Source organism: Rutilus rutilus, assembly GCF_951802725.1.
Source record: "Rutilus rutilus genome assembly, chromosome: 25".
Lineage (NCBI taxonomy): Eukaryota > Metazoa > Chordata > Actinopteri > Cypriniformes > Leuciscidae > Rutilus > Rutilus rutilus.
This window is the reverse complement of record NC_140229.1, coordinates 8,995,498-9,011,758: the sequence shown is the minus strand read 5'-3', so window position 1 is coordinate 9,011,758 and position 16,261 is coordinate 8,995,498. Positions and strand designations below refer to the sequence as shown.

At 36.7% G+C, this 16,261-nt stretch overlaps 3 protein-coding genes across 7 annotated transcripts in view; 1 reads left to right on the top strand and 2 right to left on the bottom strand.

Annotated features, from left to right (window-relative positions):
• Window positions 1-2,074: 2,074 nt before the first annotated feature.
• On the top strand, window positions 2,075-7,651 carry alox5ap (arachidonate 5-lipoxygenase-activating protein). Its single transcript, XM_084401273.1, has 5 exons — window positions 2,075-2,241; window positions 2,447-2,534; window positions 3,302-3,372; window positions 4,125-4,206; window positions 5,858-7,651. Exons 1-5 carry the CDS (start codon window positions 2,172-2,174, stop codon window positions 6,018-6,020), a joined length of 474 nt encoding a protein of 157 aa, XP_084257399.1. The 5' UTR covers window positions 2,075-2,171; the 3' UTR covers window positions 6,021-7,651.
• medag (mesenteric estrogen dependent adipogenesis) lies at window positions 6,643-10,787 on the bottom strand. Of its 2 annotated transcripts, XM_084401272.1 has the most exons (6): window positions 10,661-10,787; window positions 9,873-10,166; window positions 9,659-9,789; window positions 8,218-8,333; window positions 7,929-8,099; window positions 6,643-7,851 (listed from the first exon to the last, which is right to left on the bottom strand). In XM_084401272.1, the coding sequence occupies exons 2-6, from the start codon at window positions 10,070-10,072 to the stop codon at window positions 7,831-7,833; spliced, it is 639 nt and encodes a 212-aa protein (XP_084257398.1). In that variant the 5' UTR covers window positions 10,073-10,166; window positions 10,661-10,787; the 3' UTR covers window positions 6,643-7,830. The 2 variants fall into 2 exon arrangements, with proteins under 2 accessions (XP_084257398.1, XP_084257397.1); XM_084401271.1 differs by lacking the exon at window positions 10,661-10,787 and having other exon boundaries at window positions 7,726-8,099; window positions 9,873-10,148.
• A 709-nt stretch (window positions 10,788-11,496) lies between these two features.
• Window positions 11,497-16,261, bottom strand: part of nipblb (NIPBL cohesin loading factor b) — a 36,432-nt gene continuing 31,667 nt past the window's right edge. For all 4 annotated transcript variants that reach the window (XM_084401165.1, XM_084401167.1, XM_084401166.1 and 1 more), the window contains exons 42-47: window positions 14,713-14,913; window positions 14,400-14,546; window positions 13,846-14,180; window positions 13,569-13,743; window positions 12,688-12,858; window positions 11,497-12,600 (exon numbers count right to left, since the gene is read on the bottom strand). In XM_084401165.1, coding sequence (XP_084257291.1) covers window positions 12,235-12,600; window positions 12,688-12,858; window positions 13,569-13,743; window positions 13,846-14,180; window positions 14,400-14,546; window positions 14,713-14,913 — 1,395 coding nt within the window. In that variant the 3' untranslated portion in view covers window positions 11,497-12,234. The remainder of the gene's footprint in view (window positions 12,601-12,687; window positions 12,859-13,568; window positions 13,744-13,845; window positions 14,181-14,399; window positions 14,547-14,712; window positions 14,914-16,261) is intronic.

The window sequence follows — 16,261 nt, the reverse complement described above, 5'->3', positions numbered from 1 at the left end:
AAATTTATAAGATGAAGTCTATATAACTCCTTAACTGGCAACTGAAAACACAGTAGTAGATTAGAGTTACATAATGCAGTTCTAAACAAACTACAGAATTAAACTGTGGCATTTACTGGAAATCACTGAACTGTGTTCATCTGTGCAACAGAAGTTGATGGACCGTCCTCCAGCTGTTCTTCCACATTATGGGGCGGAGGGAGAGATAAGAATACCCGTTTATACTTAGATTTAAACTTAGATTATCCACATAAAAATTTGAAAAAATCTGAATGTGTAGATTGTTTGATGTCTAGACACATAATATTAACATTACCTCTGTAGGCCTCTCTGTGGCAGCAGAAACTATTTATCCTCATCGTCCTGTGAAGATGAGCATTTGGTCGAGTGCACTTTATAACACTATTTGTCATAATTTCTGGTACTTACAACTGCCGGGGGTTCTGTTGGGACAGGAGGCTCCAAAAGACAGATATTACCATCAGAATCTTTTGGGACCAACAAAAAACCCAACCTCAAAGTAAAATAAATGGAAATATAAAAAATAGCCTATCTAAAAAATAACACATATGTAAACCTCTTACATTTTATGAAGGCCCTTGGATCTTCGGGAGTGACTGGCTCTGAAGTCCGTCCAGGAATTCCCTCAGCCAAAAATGCTGCTGCACTGCTAGACACTGGATGCTATTTAGTTATTTAATATGTCAAATGTTTGTGAAGTCAGGTAGCCTACACCCATGATAGGCTCAAGCCTTACTTGATTGAATTATGTTTTTATATTTAATTTTCAGCTGCTGCCATGTTCTTTTAATGCCTGCAGGATTGCTCCACATGAAAATTAATGTTCTTCCAGTTTCACCTCAGATATTATAACAGTTGGGCAAGTTACTCTAAAATAGTTATTAATGTTATTTTCAACAATGTAATTAGATTAATGTAATAATTACTATCTTTAGAAAGTATTGGTCTACTTATTACTAATTACTAAATCCCATATCACCCTCAACCACTTGAACAATACAAGGAGAGACAAGAAACTGCACTTTTAATGCTTTCAAATAAACAATATACAATTGCATGAACTATTCTTGAATTGACCAAAGTGTGTAGAGGGAGAAGGTTACATAAAAAATATACCTTTTAAAAATGTATGTTAAATCCACTATTGTTTTATACAGAATTGTTCTATAGTCTATGCAGTAGCCTATTTAATGTAATTACATCAGATTTTATTTTAAATTACAGAAGAATTAAGAGTTATCCCTTTAATTAAATCACAATATTTAGATTACTTGGTAATTAATTACACCCAACACTGTATAACAGTAATTCCTCTTTTTGTCTGGCGCTGTTGCCATGGTGACTCATAATATCTGCGCTCCATTGATAATGGCTTTTTATAGTTGTGGTGCACGCGCTTAACTCAGTCAGTTAACTCAGAGTTGATTGAACTAACTCATTTCAGCTGTTCTGTAACCGAAAACTCAGAGTTTCCCATCTCAGGGTAAGTCAACTCAGAGTTCAAGTTTTAACTCAGAGTTGGTTAAACCTCCTTATTGAAACAGGCCCCAGGTGAACTGCATGAAGTTGACTACTTATATTTATTGTTTAAATATAGAAGTGACAATACCAGTTGGTCTGTTGGCTGGGTTTGGAGCAGATGTCATCAGTCCTGGACTCCTGGTCAAGAAGGTCCTCTGAAAATGCACATTTTGGATGTTTCCCTTATTTGGCACAACCATGTCAGGACACCCAAAATATGCTGTATTTGGTGACATCCAGAACCAAGTTTCAGGGATTTAGAGTGTGAGCTAAGACCAAACCAATTTAGACCAAGGCAGTCTGTTACAGTAAGATCAACAAACTGTCAGTTTCCACTTTAAATTCAGTGTGTTGGTTAAACTGTATTTTGTCCTGAAATAGCTGATAGGATGAGCTGTGAAACGAAATGCAGCTATACCAGGAAAGGTTTTTTCACACTGAGATATTTTGTTTCAAAAGTGACTAAATGCACCATCGTGAAGCAGAAGTGAGTTCTAGAAGTTCTAGTGGCCCTCCCACCAGGAAACGCATCAGTTTAGTGGTGGCGTTATCTGTGATACTAAAATTATCAGAGGGCAGTCAGACCAACAGTGCTGAAACAGACCTGTTCCAGTTTGTACTCGGAGAACATGGATTCTGAAGTGATGGAAAACATTATCTTGTTAGTGCTGGTCACTCTTCTCAGCGTTGTTCAGAATGGTAAGACGTTTAGATTTTACTCTTTTTAGTTGTATAGTTGAATGATGTTTATGCAGAATGTGTATATGCAAATCATCTTTGAAAACATTGTGCTGCGTTTATACATCTAGAAGGAATTAGTCCAAAATGTAGCCTATACATAAACATGCAAATTCATTAAAATACCCATAATACCTAATCTTTAACTTATTGACTTCTCCTTCAGTGTTCTTCGCCCTAAAGGTTGAAAAAGAGTGCACAGGGCTTAATTCTAAGCAACATTCTACAGCTTTTGAGCGCTTGTCCTGTGCAAAGTGAGTATTGATTTAAGTTTCTTCACTCTGTTCATCCACTATGGAATTTGACTGAAATAATTTAAGATGATCAATGACTAAGCACACCAAAAAGAGTGTTTTATATATATATATATATATATATATATACACACACACACAGATGAAGAATCCATTTGTGAAATAGTGATGGTGTGACTTCTTTTGCATAACCGCTCCACATTTTCCTGTTGTTGGTGAAACTCACTTCCTGCTTTATTTACATCATCTTAATGTTGCAAGAGGGTTGCAGTGGTCTGTAATTGAGAGCCTATAAATGTACGTTTATTTCTCAAAACATTTCTTGCATGAAAGTAAATTGGGCTAATGTGGACATAAGGGGAAAAAAAAGGCAGAAAAAGTTATCTGGCCCTATTCCTACATATTTTTCATTTTCTGCACATCTCACATATGCAGAATATACCAAACTAAAAGCACTTAGTTGCATATCTAGAGTGTTGGGTTCTGGTTTGTTTTTTTGCCTCAATGTAGATGCAATCATAAAAGTGTCATTAACCACCGCCAGAGAGGAAGTAACAACTTTTTCACAATATTTCTCAAAGCTACATTGATGTAAGAACTGATTGCACATTGGTACATCAGTGCTTGGTCAAATGGAAAACCAGCTGCGTGTGACTTATGTGGCGTTCTTTTTTGAGACTGTATAAAAAGTTATGCTTGCTATTATAATTGAATGAACTGCTTCATAATGCTTTATGTACTAATTGTTTTTTTCTTCACAATTTAAGTCGAAACTGCATGGATACATACCCCACATTTCTGGCAGTACTGTGGTGCGCTGGTATCTGCCTCAGCCAAGGTACATGATTTAATTCATACCAACACTTTCATCAATAAAAGATGTAACATTTCTTCAGCATATTCTGACTAAATTAACAAGTGCTTTTGTTATTTTATCATGAATGTTCACTATCTAGTGGAAGGATAACAGAAACTACCCCTTTTGTAATGTGGTAGAAATGGTTTGCATTTCTATGCTAATAATTCATGCTATGACCCATATGCAAATATTTGTCATCATAATAAAAAGCAAATTAGTTACTAACCAACCGACACATACAGATTGCGAGTCAGCCCCAATAAAAATTCTATGAGTCAGAGAAATGACCTGTACAGTAACTGTACATTCATTTCTTGGGAATAAGCCAGCTAACAGACATGTTCTAAGAATGTTTTACTAATGTTCCTATTAAGTTATAAAAACGTTTTAGAATGTTTTTTTTTCTTGCCAACGTATCATTTTGGAAACATTTAAAAGTAACAAGTAACAAAAGTAAAAAAACATTAGATGAATGTCCAACTAAAATGTTTCAGGCAAAAAAACATTCCATGAATGATGTATAAATGATGTTTCTGTGCTAATATTTTGAGAACATTATTAAATACCAGAAAGAAAGTTCTGTTAATGTTACTGAAAGAAAGTTTGTTTATAACTTTTCCAGAACATTATTCAAAGTTCTGAGAACGTTCCCTGTTAGCTGGGTAGCGCATGTAACTATAATAAGAACTTTTTTTTTGTCATTTTATAACAATAAACTATTTTTGTTACAGCTCCAGCTGCCTTTGCTGGCATTCTCTACCTTGTGGTCCGGCAGAAGTATTTTGTTGGCTACATGGGGCAGACTTGCCAGAGGTACAATTAAATCCATAACTGTGAACAAATAAGCCCTTTTGGACATCAAAATTATTCAACCCCCATTGCAAATCAGGTTTATTGCCAAAATTTTGACTTTCAGCTGTTGAAAATGAACAAATCAAACAAAAGTAATTGAAATATCTCAACACAACAAATGTTTCCAGTAGTTTCCCCAAATTCCACTAAAAATTCCACTTTCAATGACTTCTGCTGTCTCAAAATGATTCAACCCCCTGCATAGAATCCCTCACAACAGCACAAATCTGCAAAACAGGTGTTGTCTCAAGCACACCTGATGAAACTAATCAAGGGCTTCATTAGTTGCACCTGGTGTGCCTGAGCTAGAACACATGAAATATATGAACTGGCTAGGTTTGTTAAATGTCACGTTTGACTGTATGTTAGAAATATGGCAAAAGAATGGTCCAAAAAGTTAAGAGAAGATAGCATCGCCTTTTACATACAAGGAACACAATACAAAAAGATAGCGAAGGCACTAAATGTTCCTAGAGACACATTTGAAAGGAACAGTGGTTACACTACCTAGACGGGGGAGAATAAGGAAGCTATCAATGGCTGCAACCAGAGTTCTGAGAAGGCAGGTTCAGAAAAACCCTTGAGTGACTGCAAAAGACCTGCAGCAAGACTTGGTGGCAACAATGACTGAGGTTTCAGTAAGGCGCGTACTAAAGGTATGCATTTTCCATTTCCTTTTCGGCCCTATGGATCAGCGGTATGTCTGGAGGAAGAAGAATAAAGCTGGAAAGAACACTTCTGCGTGTGGAAGGCAAATGGATTCATTGAAGTATCAGGAAATCCTAGGAGAAAACGTCACGCCGTCAGTGAGGAAGCTGAAGCTTAGGTGTCATTAGACCTTCCAACAGGACAATGATCCCAAGTATACATCAAATTCCACCAAGGCTTGGTTGCAGAAGAAGTCCAGGAAGATTCTACAGTGGCCATCACAGTCACCTGACTTGAACCCCATAGAAAATCTCTGCTGGGATTTGAAGAAGGCGGTTGAAGCACGCAAACCCAAGAATATTGCTGAACTGGAGGCCATTGCTCATGAAGAATGGGCTAAGATTCCTCAGAAACACTCCCAGAAGCTGGTGTCTGGTTATATATCTCATTGGCAGCAGGTCATAACAGCAAAAGGGTGTTCAGATGCTTGCCATGAAGGGGTTGAATAGTTTTGAGACTGCAGAAGTCATTAAAAGTTGCATTTTCAGTTGAATTTGGGGAAACCACTAGAAACATTTGTTGTTGAGATATTTCAATTACTCATTTTTTATTTGTTCATTGTAAACAGCTGAACGTCTGTCAGTTTTGCCAGTAAACTTGCAATATGGGTTGAATAATTTGGATTACAACTGTACAGTAAACTTTTCTTAAGACACTAACCTTAAAACTACATAAGACAAATGTGGGCTGTTCTGCATTCCAACACGATTAGATGTTCATCATTAGCTAATCTAAGTACAAACATTATTGAATCAATGCCAATGGGCTGAACTTTGATAAGATCAGTGGGTCTAAACAGTTTCAACCCTGGATATTTCCTATGTTCATTCACCAAATTGTGTAACCCAACCGTATTTTTACACACCAGATTTGTTGACGTATATTCTCCTTGTTTGCTTAACAGCACTCCTGGCTTCCTGTTCGGGAAACGAATTCTCTTTTTCCTGTCACTCATGTGTATTGTGGGAATCATAAATCACCTGATGCTCACCTATGGAAGCAGTGACTACAAAGAATACATTCAGACCATCACCAAAGCAGCATCAACCCTTCTGCTTTTGCCATGAACTATTTTAGAAATCCGAAAACCAGACAGATTTAACTTCCCCTGAGCTCAAACAGTAGAGTGGAAATGCAGTAGTCAACATTTAAAGTGTATCAAAAAAGTTCATCAAAATTGTCCTAAGACAAGATTGGGTATTGTTCAAAATTCATGTATAACTTTGATGAAAGGTTTTGGTCCACTTCAAATGTTGGCTATCGTACATCGATCGGTGTAGATAAACTATTTCAGTTAAGGGTTTGTCAGTTAAAGGGATAGTTCACCCAAAAATGAAAATTCTGTCATCATTTACTCACCCTCAAGTTGTTTCAAACCTTTAAGAATTTCTTTTTTCTGCTGAACACAAAAGAAGATATTTTGAAAAATGTCTGTAACCAGACAGTTGATGGACCCCATTGACTTCTATAGTAGGAAAAAAAAATACTATGGAAGTCAATGGGGTCCATCAACTGTCTGGTTACAGACATTTTTCAAAATATCTTCTTTTGTGTTCAGCAGAAAAAAGAAATTCTTACAGGTTTGAAACAACTTGAGGGGGAGTAAATGATGACAGAATTTTAATTTTTGGGTGAACTATCCCTTTAAGTCAGAGGATGTGACAAGAAAAGATTAACGCACTGATCACATTGATAGTCACAAAAGCATTTAATTGCAAAATGTTATATACATATTATAAACACTTAATCAACACAAGAGGATGCAAAAAAAAAAACACAAGGTTGATTTTATTAGTACCATCCTAGTAAAAGGTTTTTGAAGAAATGTTTTAAAGGGGTCATATAATGTTTTTGTCCCTCTGGAGTCAACTTACAAGGTTAGTTTAGTTTATTTTCATTTTTTCATGACCATTTTCACACCTCTCTCTGAACTTTAGATTTAAATTGTTCAGTTTTTTGGTACTGTGCCTTTAAACGTACCAAGTTCTGCTCATGCACTGGATTGCAGGTTTCCTGTGGGGTGAAATATAGTTCAGCAAAATCAACAGCCTCTTTGCAATGTCTGCATTTGCATGACAGGAATACAAAATAGTAAAAGCTGAAATGTGTCGAGATCAGACTGACATGATAAGGGTCCTTGTTCAATATAAACTTTGCAAGTTTCTAACGATTCTCTGGAAGTACATGCAGAGCAGTATTTGCTACACACAGCCAGAAACAGCACAAGAAATGTGTAAACTCAGAGGGTAATGTGATGTTTTGCTCTGTGTGTCATCAAAAATATGCAGAATTATCCAGCTTGCTCAAAGTCCCCCTGTAGTCGATAATTTTATCCCTTAAAACTCATCTTTAATCACTAAAATGACATATTTAAATGTTTTTTCCTTGAAAAAAATGTCTTCATGCCTTAAAATAGCTTAAATGGAACTCTACACCCTTGCCTCATTTAGTATATGCAGTTCTATGAATATGCAAATTAGCCCCGCCTCCACTCACTCACATCAGGTCAAAGATCCACTCGTTGATAATATCACACGCCTCATAATATGACCCATTTAAAGCAATGAATGTACTGTGAAGTAACGAATGTAACCCATTTTAAAAAGTGCTGTAACTACCTTGAGTTTGTGAGTATTTATGAAATTGACCTTACTGCTTCAACAGAATTATAATTAAGATTAAATTCCTATGATCTCCATTTCTTTATGATCTTATGTATTATTGCTAACAAGAGTTAAAAAAAATGTAACCTTGTCTTTTAAGGTGCTTTAATGAAATACAGTTCCATAGCTCTCATGGTATCTTTGGGTTTTAATTCCACAGACTGAAGTTTTCAGTAGATGTTTGCAGTCTCACACAACATTTTGGGCGTTGACCTCATCTCCCATGATAAGAGATCTGTAAAATCAGATTGCCAGTCACATTCTCAATACTATACACCCATCAGAGAGACCAGCTGAATTATTAAAACACACCTTAAACTGTCGTTTGCTGAAGCCAAACCAGTAGGGAATGTCAAAAAGGGCATCCGAACGGTACTTGATGGTGAAATGCGTGTCTTTCCAGGTGGGTTTCACCTTTTCTGCATCAACAAGGATTTGAAAGTTCTCACTGATCCATCCCTGTAGTGCAGCACTAACATCAACCTGTACAAAAAAAGCATTTACTTTTCAGTATTTTTTTAAAAAAAATTACCTTGCCAGTAAAATAACACTGAACCTGTACATCATAAATCATTGAAAACAAATCTCCACCACAACTCACATCAACTGCATAGCTCTCTCCAGCAACAGATGAAATAGTCCGGTCTAAACCTCTCTCCATCTCCCATCTGATCATTGGATGACTGCCATTGATCGCCACCACGTAATATCTGAGAGCTATAGACAATAATAAGAAGGGTGAGGCATTTGACTTTACAAAATACAGTATGCAACTATGTCAAAGTTTAATGATGCCTTTGCTGATAACATTGTGACATATAGCTACATTGCATTTCCTATTGACTCATTTTTACCACTTTAGTAATGTTAATATCAATAAGACCATAAATATCACTGTTTCATATTAAAAAGGAAACCTTTTTTTTTTTTTTTAAGTTAAAGCAGGGTAGGCAATTTGTTTTATAAACACTTTTTTTATTCTTGTTGAAACTCTCTTCACATCCTGATAGCAATCCATAATAGAAGTGGTCTAAATATTAAAACTTGGTCTCAGGACCAAAAAATGTTCATCCAATCATTGCATTCGGTCTGAAAAGATGTCCTACCTGCCTGTCAACATATGTATTTCCATACCACAATGCACCTGCTCACGCAGACGTCACATGTAATCAGCCTGTTGTAGAGCTTATGCTGCATTCAAACCATGTTGTAACCGTAATTATGAGATGGCAACAAGTGACGCTCTACCCGGAGCTGTTCATGTCCTCAGACTCAAGATTTATGTATTTTACGGAGAAAAGTGAAGCAAATTAGAAGCACTCACTTCCTGATGGCTGAGCGTACTGCGCAGACTCAAACTGAGCTAGATGTGACGTGAGCAACCTGTCTGACATTTGTAAGTCTTCTAGTAGCTGTGCCAACTGCCAAGAGAAATCTGAATCATTCCCTTCCGAAACCTGCAGAGAGACGGAGAGTGTGAGTAGGAGCTGTCCATGAGCTAGGAGCAGGAACAACTTTATGACTCTCTATGGGCGTCTCCCTTGACTTTATGCCTCCACGTCCCCCTGATTGACTGCGAGCTTCTCCTCCTGTCTATACGGTAATTTCCAGAGAGTCGCGTGGTTATGACGCAATCGTTAGCCTAGTTTTACAAAAACTGCTTCTACGGGGCCATAACGTAAGATACAAGGTAATGGAGCCTTTTATACATTGTCGTGTTTCTTTAGAAATAATCAATGGACAAATAGAGTCTTTAAACGCCTCAGATGTAAAGTTATTCGCTGTCAAAGTGACGCCAAAATGAATGGGAGTCAATGGGATGCTAACAGCAGGTGATGGCTTGTTAGCCAATGGCGGCCCTCAGGGATGGTACACTTTCTGGATGCTGGATTACCCCCCTGGATCTCATGCTTTCAAAACTAACTTGCTATTGCCTAGCCGCTAAGAAATTGCCTACCCTACCTTTAATTGCTGAGTTAATTTACAGAAGCAGGTCAAAGACTTTCACTGTGTGAAATATTAATAGCAATAATAAATCATACCTGGAACATCTCTGTTTCTCTTTTCTTCGACCGTCGTGTTGGTGCATGCAGACACCAGTATGTATATTGTCATTGAGGTAAGTTTTCGTCTCAAATCGGTGTACTCTCCCAAAGTACGTACCGTGATTTCCCTAAAATTGCCAAGAAGAGTTACACAATGCAAGCTATATCTAAACATGTATATTGCCATATGACGTTATTTGAATCCATTTACCTTCCTGGAGAATTACAGAAAATGATGTTTCCTTTGCTAGACTGGATTTCATCGATGAACACGCAGCTGTTCTCCTGATCCCACTTCACGACTGTGCAGCCCGCGCGACGCTCGGCACTGAATCCATGAGGAGGGCTGTTTAAAAAAGACTCGAGCTCGATAACGTCCATAACAAACCGCGAAATGGTGTTTTGACGCATAACTTCTTGAGGACAGAACGAGTGATCGTCCAGCGCATGAGTCGCCCTTTGCTTTGGTTCGTTTGGTGGGTGGGCGTGGAGCTGGTTTATGAATCTGTGGGCATCAAAAGAACTTGAGTCATAGCTCAGTGTTTTATCACGTGTCATTCAGATAAATAGCTGGGTTAATTAACCCAGTTCTCTTTTTAAACAGCAAACAAAGTTGTAAATCAGGGTACATTTTGTGATTTAGTACATATTTCCATTAGTCACTTCAGGTCAGTAACAGACTGAGGTACAAAACAAAGTGTGTTACCTTCGGAAAATATAAGTCATTCCCATGCAGGAAAAAACAGCTTAAACCAGTCTAAGATGCTTTGCAGACTACGAAGCTTATGTGTGGATGGTTTTAGAGAAGTTTGTGTGCGTTTTAGGCTGAAATACCCATCTGAACGCCAGTTTGGCCAGGCTGGAACATGTATTTGATCATCCAAAGAAGTATATTGATAGTTGTTTGATTGTTTTAACTTAGTTACAGTGTCAGTTATACATTAGCCATACAAAATACCCATATTTTTTCCCCTTATTTAGTCATAATTTCCCACTTACTCAAGGCAGGCAATGATGGTGCAGGTTTTCCACAATTTCAAGCTGTTCCAACTCCAGCTGGTTTAGATGGTTGAACAAACTACAAGACAGAGGAGCTAGTAGGCCATGTGACCTGGTTAATCACAGCACAGCTTGAACAGATTGACCACATTTTAGAATGTTATGACCTGCTGTTTCCAGTAAAATATTACCATTGGGTAAACTCGGTTTCTTATTAAATGATCAATAACTAGGTACAACACCATTCAAAGTTTGGGGTCAGGACACTTAAAAATAAGAAATTAATAATTTTATTCAACAAATATGCATTGAATTGATCAAACGTGACAGTAAAGACATTTATAATGTTATGAAACCACAACTGTTGTTGTCATTGATAATGTTTTTTTGAGCATGAAAGCAGCATATTAGAATGATTTCTGAAGGATCATGTGACACTGAAGACTGGAGTAACGATGCTGAAAATTCAGCTTTGCCATCACAGGAATAAATTACATTTTAAAATATATTAAAATAGAAAAGAGTTGTTTTAAATAGTAATTTTTCACAATATTAGTTTTTACTGTATTTTTGATCAAATAAATGCAGCCCTTGTGAGCATGAGAGACTTTCAAAAAAAAATTTTTTTTTAAACTTACCAACACTAAGTAGTGTATACGTATGCAGATATCTACGATAAATCTTAACATTAAGTCATAAAATGCACAGACAAGCCAACAGCACCTTTACAAACGTTGTGTTTTTTAATCATTTCAAAAAACAACTATAAGGTTACCTTATCTTTTAAAAATAATTCCGAAGATGTAAAAATCAAAGTCAAATGCAAACAAGACAAATAACAAAGAAGTAAAAAATTTATTGCAGTATTTGCTCCTCCACACATGCTGGGGTTCCCTTGTCCCGCTGTGGGGTGTAGAGACCCAAACTCTGATCCAATACATCAAAATCTACATTTACAAAAAAAACTCCCTTCCATGTCGGCAACAGATACTGCATGCTCTGCTTTAACTCAATAAATTATGTCCAGGAAACTCCATTTTACAGCACAAAAGAAGTAAAACATAAAGCAGAGGAGATGTTTAAAAGTTTATTTCCCTGGAAACGGAGCTAAGCTAAAGAAATCCATCCGGTGCTAGGTTAAACTCCAAGGTCACTTTATTAAGAACATCAACAGACTAATTTCCAACATTCACTTTAGGTTTATTTCTTTAAACAGATTTTTTTTTTGTCAGAGATATAAACATTTTTTGTTTCTGTTTTGTGTTAAACTATGATACAGTGGAGGGGGAAAAAAATTCAAACAACCAAGTTGCTGCAGAACAGCGAAGGAGCTCCATTTCTTTCTTTTCCGTTTAACTTAAAGATGTACAGGATTCACATCTACATTTTCCAAAACAGACCACCCTTTTAAAACCGTCGGTCCTTAATTCGACCAGTTCCGCACTGGATCTTAAAACCTGTGAGTCTGTAGTACTTTTCTCTCCAACTTAAGATTACAAAACGTTGAATCCTGATGAAGTTTGGCTGCTGAGAGTTTGTAGGGTGCAACAGTTTGGGAGTTATTACAGATTTAATTAGCTGGAAGTTCCTTCCTTGGCTGCGTACAGTGAACGTAAAGTCTGCACTACTTTGTTGGTCAGTTTGTGCGCGCTCGTCAAGGCAATTTTCTTGTAAATAATGTCAGACTCCTTTATAGTGTCCACCCAAGGCACCAGTTTACGTCCGTCGCGTTTCTTGGCCTCCGCCCAGGTACCAGAGTACGATCCGGCCATCCAGCGAATGCTGTAGCCTGTGCTTGTCTTCTGAATAACACGTGCTATCTGCGGCCGGTCCTTATACTTGGGGCAGCAGATAGCGATGACGTCCTTGGCGTTTACCGTTGAGTTCATGTGACCTGATGCCTCTGCGGAATCTCCGCCTCTCCTGGATTTCCGTGACGACTAGAATTGAACAAACAAATGGAGTTTTAAAGTGACGGGTAACACCGAGATGCAAGACGTCAACAGTCAAATAAAAAGCTTTCTTACCCCAGGAGCCTTTTCGTCCGCATCACTGTCGTCGTCGTACGAGTCAGCAGCATTGTTCTTGGGGCTGGAGCCTCCTAGTAGAGAAGTGATGGCTTTATTTCTTGCGTGGGCTGAAGCCTCACCCTCCTCCTCTTCCTCATCTGGGTCCAAGTGTTCCATCAGTACTTTAAACTGGAGAGTAAACAAGTTAGAGATGGTGAGTTAGATTCATTGTTGCGAGTCAGTTTAATAAAACAAAGTCTTTCTTTGTTGCAAACAGTGTTATTTTAGTATTATTTATATAGTATTATAGCATTTAATTACATTTTGAATTATAATTTAATTTTTTTATTTTCAGTTGCTTGCCATTTTTTTATTAGTTTTAGTAATACTAGTACTTCAACTTAACCTTTTTTTCATTTAGATGCCAAGAAACATTTCTAATACTCATTTAGATAAGTTTTTCATCTAACATTTCATCTAATATATTTTATTTTATCTTTATAGCGAAAATGATTTTCAATAGTTATAGTTAGTATCAACACTTGCTTTAAATGTTGGAAAATTGTTATGCTCGTATATAAAACTACACATTAAGCCATATTTTCATATTATGCATATGTTAAATTATTAAATAATTCTTTCTAGTGTTTGAATGAAAACAAGTCTTGATCATTTGACTGAAGAAGAAAAAAACTATTCATTTCATTTTTGAGCCACTTTAGAGCAAATCAATAAACAGATGATCAAAAAGACTGAAAAAATATTAGCAATAATAAAATACATTTTTAAAAATACCAAAACATTTAAAATATATTCAGACATAATCATTTAGCTGCACCTTAACAGCACCTAATTATGAGGCAAAATACAAATCAAAAGAGGAAAATCGGAATGTTTACATCTAAATATTGTCTGACGACTCTCCTCTTGACATCGTAAGTTAGATCTTCATTAGACAGGCTGTTCGTCAGGTAGTCCAATGTCTGCCGTGGGTTGAAATGCACATTGGCCTTCCTGTTTACAGCCTTGTCATAAACTTTTGCAGATTCTGTAGGCGAGTACTTCAGAATTTTACTGCAGGAAGAGGAAAAAAGGCATTCGTTATGAAGCCAGTGACCATTAACATATTAGTTATTTCCAGAGCAGAAAGCATTTGGACTAGCAGTTAAAGCTCACCTGTCAGAGAAGCCGTAGAGGTTCTTAAGGTGCTGCTTGAGCATCAGGAGCAGCAGGATGCCCTGAGAGGCATTGGCAAAGTCCAATAAGGGATTGGGATTGTCAGGAAGACGCAGCATCACCTTGTCCACATCCTCTAAATCGAGGTCTGAATCAGAGTCTGAGTTCACTGCAGCAGCTCGCTTGGGTTTCTTGGGCCGACGAATGACATCGTCATCACTGCTATCACTGCTGCTTTCCCTGCTACTCTCATCCTCTTCTTCAGAGCCATATTTTTTCCCTCTCTTTTTCTTCTTTTCCTTCTTTTCCCGTGGTCTTGGCTCTTTCAGCAAAGACTGCAATACGAGGCAGGTTTGTTAGAAAAATAAATGTCAGCTCAGCTCACAAAAAAAAGGGTGCAAAAAAAGTCAGAGTGAAAGATGCAGCAACCCTGTTAGCAAAATCTAAACACACTTTATATATATATATATATATATATATATATAAAAAATAAAAAAAAAGAGTTTGGATTCAAATTTGACCAACATAAATCTACTGTTCAGAAAGCAACGCACCTCTTTGAAAGACTGCAGCAGGTTGCTACCAGACACAGACAGTGTGATGTCTACATGGTGCATAATGAACAGCGGCTCTTCCTGACTCTGATATGGGAAGCAGGCGAGATTGTCTGCGATAAATAACAGCATGTTCACGTCCGACTTCTGCATGAGAAGAAAACAAAATAGCATTATTAAAGGCCTCCAAAACACAAACCACTCAAAAAGGCTAACGCTATAGGGAAGCGTAAACTGTAGTTACCAATGATACTACAAATGAAAACACACAAGAGTAACATATGATGCAAAACATTAAAAAAAGGTCACTAACTGCATTGTCGTCAAACAGGTTGAGCAGCGAGATGAGGAAAGCCCTTCGGTGTTGCCTGTTCCCGCGCACCATGGTGTAGAGGTGGGAGCAAAGAGCCGCGTTGGTCTCATCCAGTCGGAAACCCCTGATTACCGTGTCCTTTGAACCCACGATGGCTTGCTGCACCTGATAGGACATCTTCATCCCCGCCACAGCCTTCATCTGTTTGGATAGCACATAGTTAGTTTAATAGGGCTGGGTAAATAAATATTGATTTCTTATGAAATCCCAAGAATCGATCTTTTATTCTATGTTGTTTTCAGATGATGTATGAATAGAACATTCATCATTCATAGAGCGCCTCCCATCCAGTAAATCACAATAAGCTTTGTTACTTTTGATATTAAACAAAGTCTTTTAAACACTGTCCATTTTATTATGAAATTCTAACAATAAGTGCGCCGTTTAAAGTGACATGACGGATAGCTGTACCACCTCAGTTCGAGTGGCACGTGAACTGGTCAATTCTTCCGCTCTACTACTAGTTACAGCATAAAATAAACGTGAATGAACATCAGAAGTTATGTTGAAAGATGCAGTACTGTACAACTAACCGAAATCCGTATCATGTCTCATGCAATCGTTTGATCAGTGTTTCAACCGTGGAAAGACGTCAATAAAACAGCTTGTAAACAATGTCTCGTCACATTTTCCTCAGAAAAGCCATTTAATGTCCATAAACTTGTTAGTCAGCAAGAAAAATTAACTGATGAAATATATTGCTAAATATATGCACCATATTACATATTCATTATATATATATATATATATAATTTTTTTTGTTTTTTTTTTACTGTTTTTCAATATTTAATGCATGTATGAATAAATCCATCCAAGTTTTAATGACAGCCACCATTTAAATGATTATATATAAAATAAAAAAAAGGGAGTATATATATATAATTATGCAATTATAAAGTTAGTATTAAACTTCCTTGTGTGTAATTAATGTGTTTGTATACAAATCAGTTAATTTGAACCTTCAATAGTAAGGTAGTACCAACCGACGACTCCCTGTACATCGAATCAAATCATGAAATTTGAGTACATTTTTTTATCAGTGAGATTTTTATTAATATTTTGAATTCATTTTTATTTGTTTGAATTTATTTTATAAAATTTTCCATTTTCATTTTAACCTTAAATGTAGTTTTTATAATTGTGTTGTGTGGTTTTGTAAAAAAAAATAGGTTTATTTGTGCTCTTTGTAATTTTATATTTTTATTTTTACTACAAAACGATTTGACACTTGGTGACTTTTGTGGCACTGTTATGTGAACACAAAAAATTGTCAAACTTGTACTTCCTCGCAGTGAAAAAATGACCGCCAGAGAAATGAAAAGGGGAAAAAAGAAAGAAAACAAAAATAGAGATTTTTGGAGGCACAATCTACAAATCAGCCACAATGCAGGAAAAACCAGCATTGAAGTAATCAAAAATAATTGACTGTAAAAAAAAAAAAATTTGTATGGATTATTATTATTATTATGGATAATTAATTGTATCATAA

What these genes read in the sequence shown, in the direction of transcription:
- alox5ap (XM_084401273.1), top strand. Translation starts at nt 2,172, where the DNA reads ATGGATTCTGAAGTGATGGAAAACATTATCTTGTTAGTGCTGGTCACT. An exon ending in TCTCAGCGTTGTTCAGAATG is followed by an intron (nt 2,242 to 2,446) that starts GTAAGACGTTTA and finishes CTTCTCCTTCAG; the next exon opens with TGTTCTTCGCCCTAAAGGTT. An exon ending in TGGTATCTGCCTCAGCCAAG is followed by an intron (nt 3,373 to 4,124) that starts GTACATGATTTA and finishes TTTTTGTTACAG; the next exon opens with CTCCAGCTGCCTTTGCTGGC.
- medag (XM_084401271.1), bottom strand. Translation starts at nt 10,072, where the DNA reads ATGCGTCAAAACACCATTTCGCGGTTTGTTATGGACGTTATCGAGCTC. An exon ending in TTCTGTAATTCTCCAGGAAG is followed by an intron (nt 9,790 to 9,872) that starts GTAAATGGATTC and finishes TGGCAATTTTAG; the next exon opens with GGAAATCACGGTACGTACTT. An exon ending in GAGAGAGCTATGCAGTTGAT is followed by an intron (nt 8,100 to 8,217) that starts GTGAGTTGTGGT and finishes TTTTTTGTACAG; the next exon opens with GTTGATGTTAGTGCTGCACT.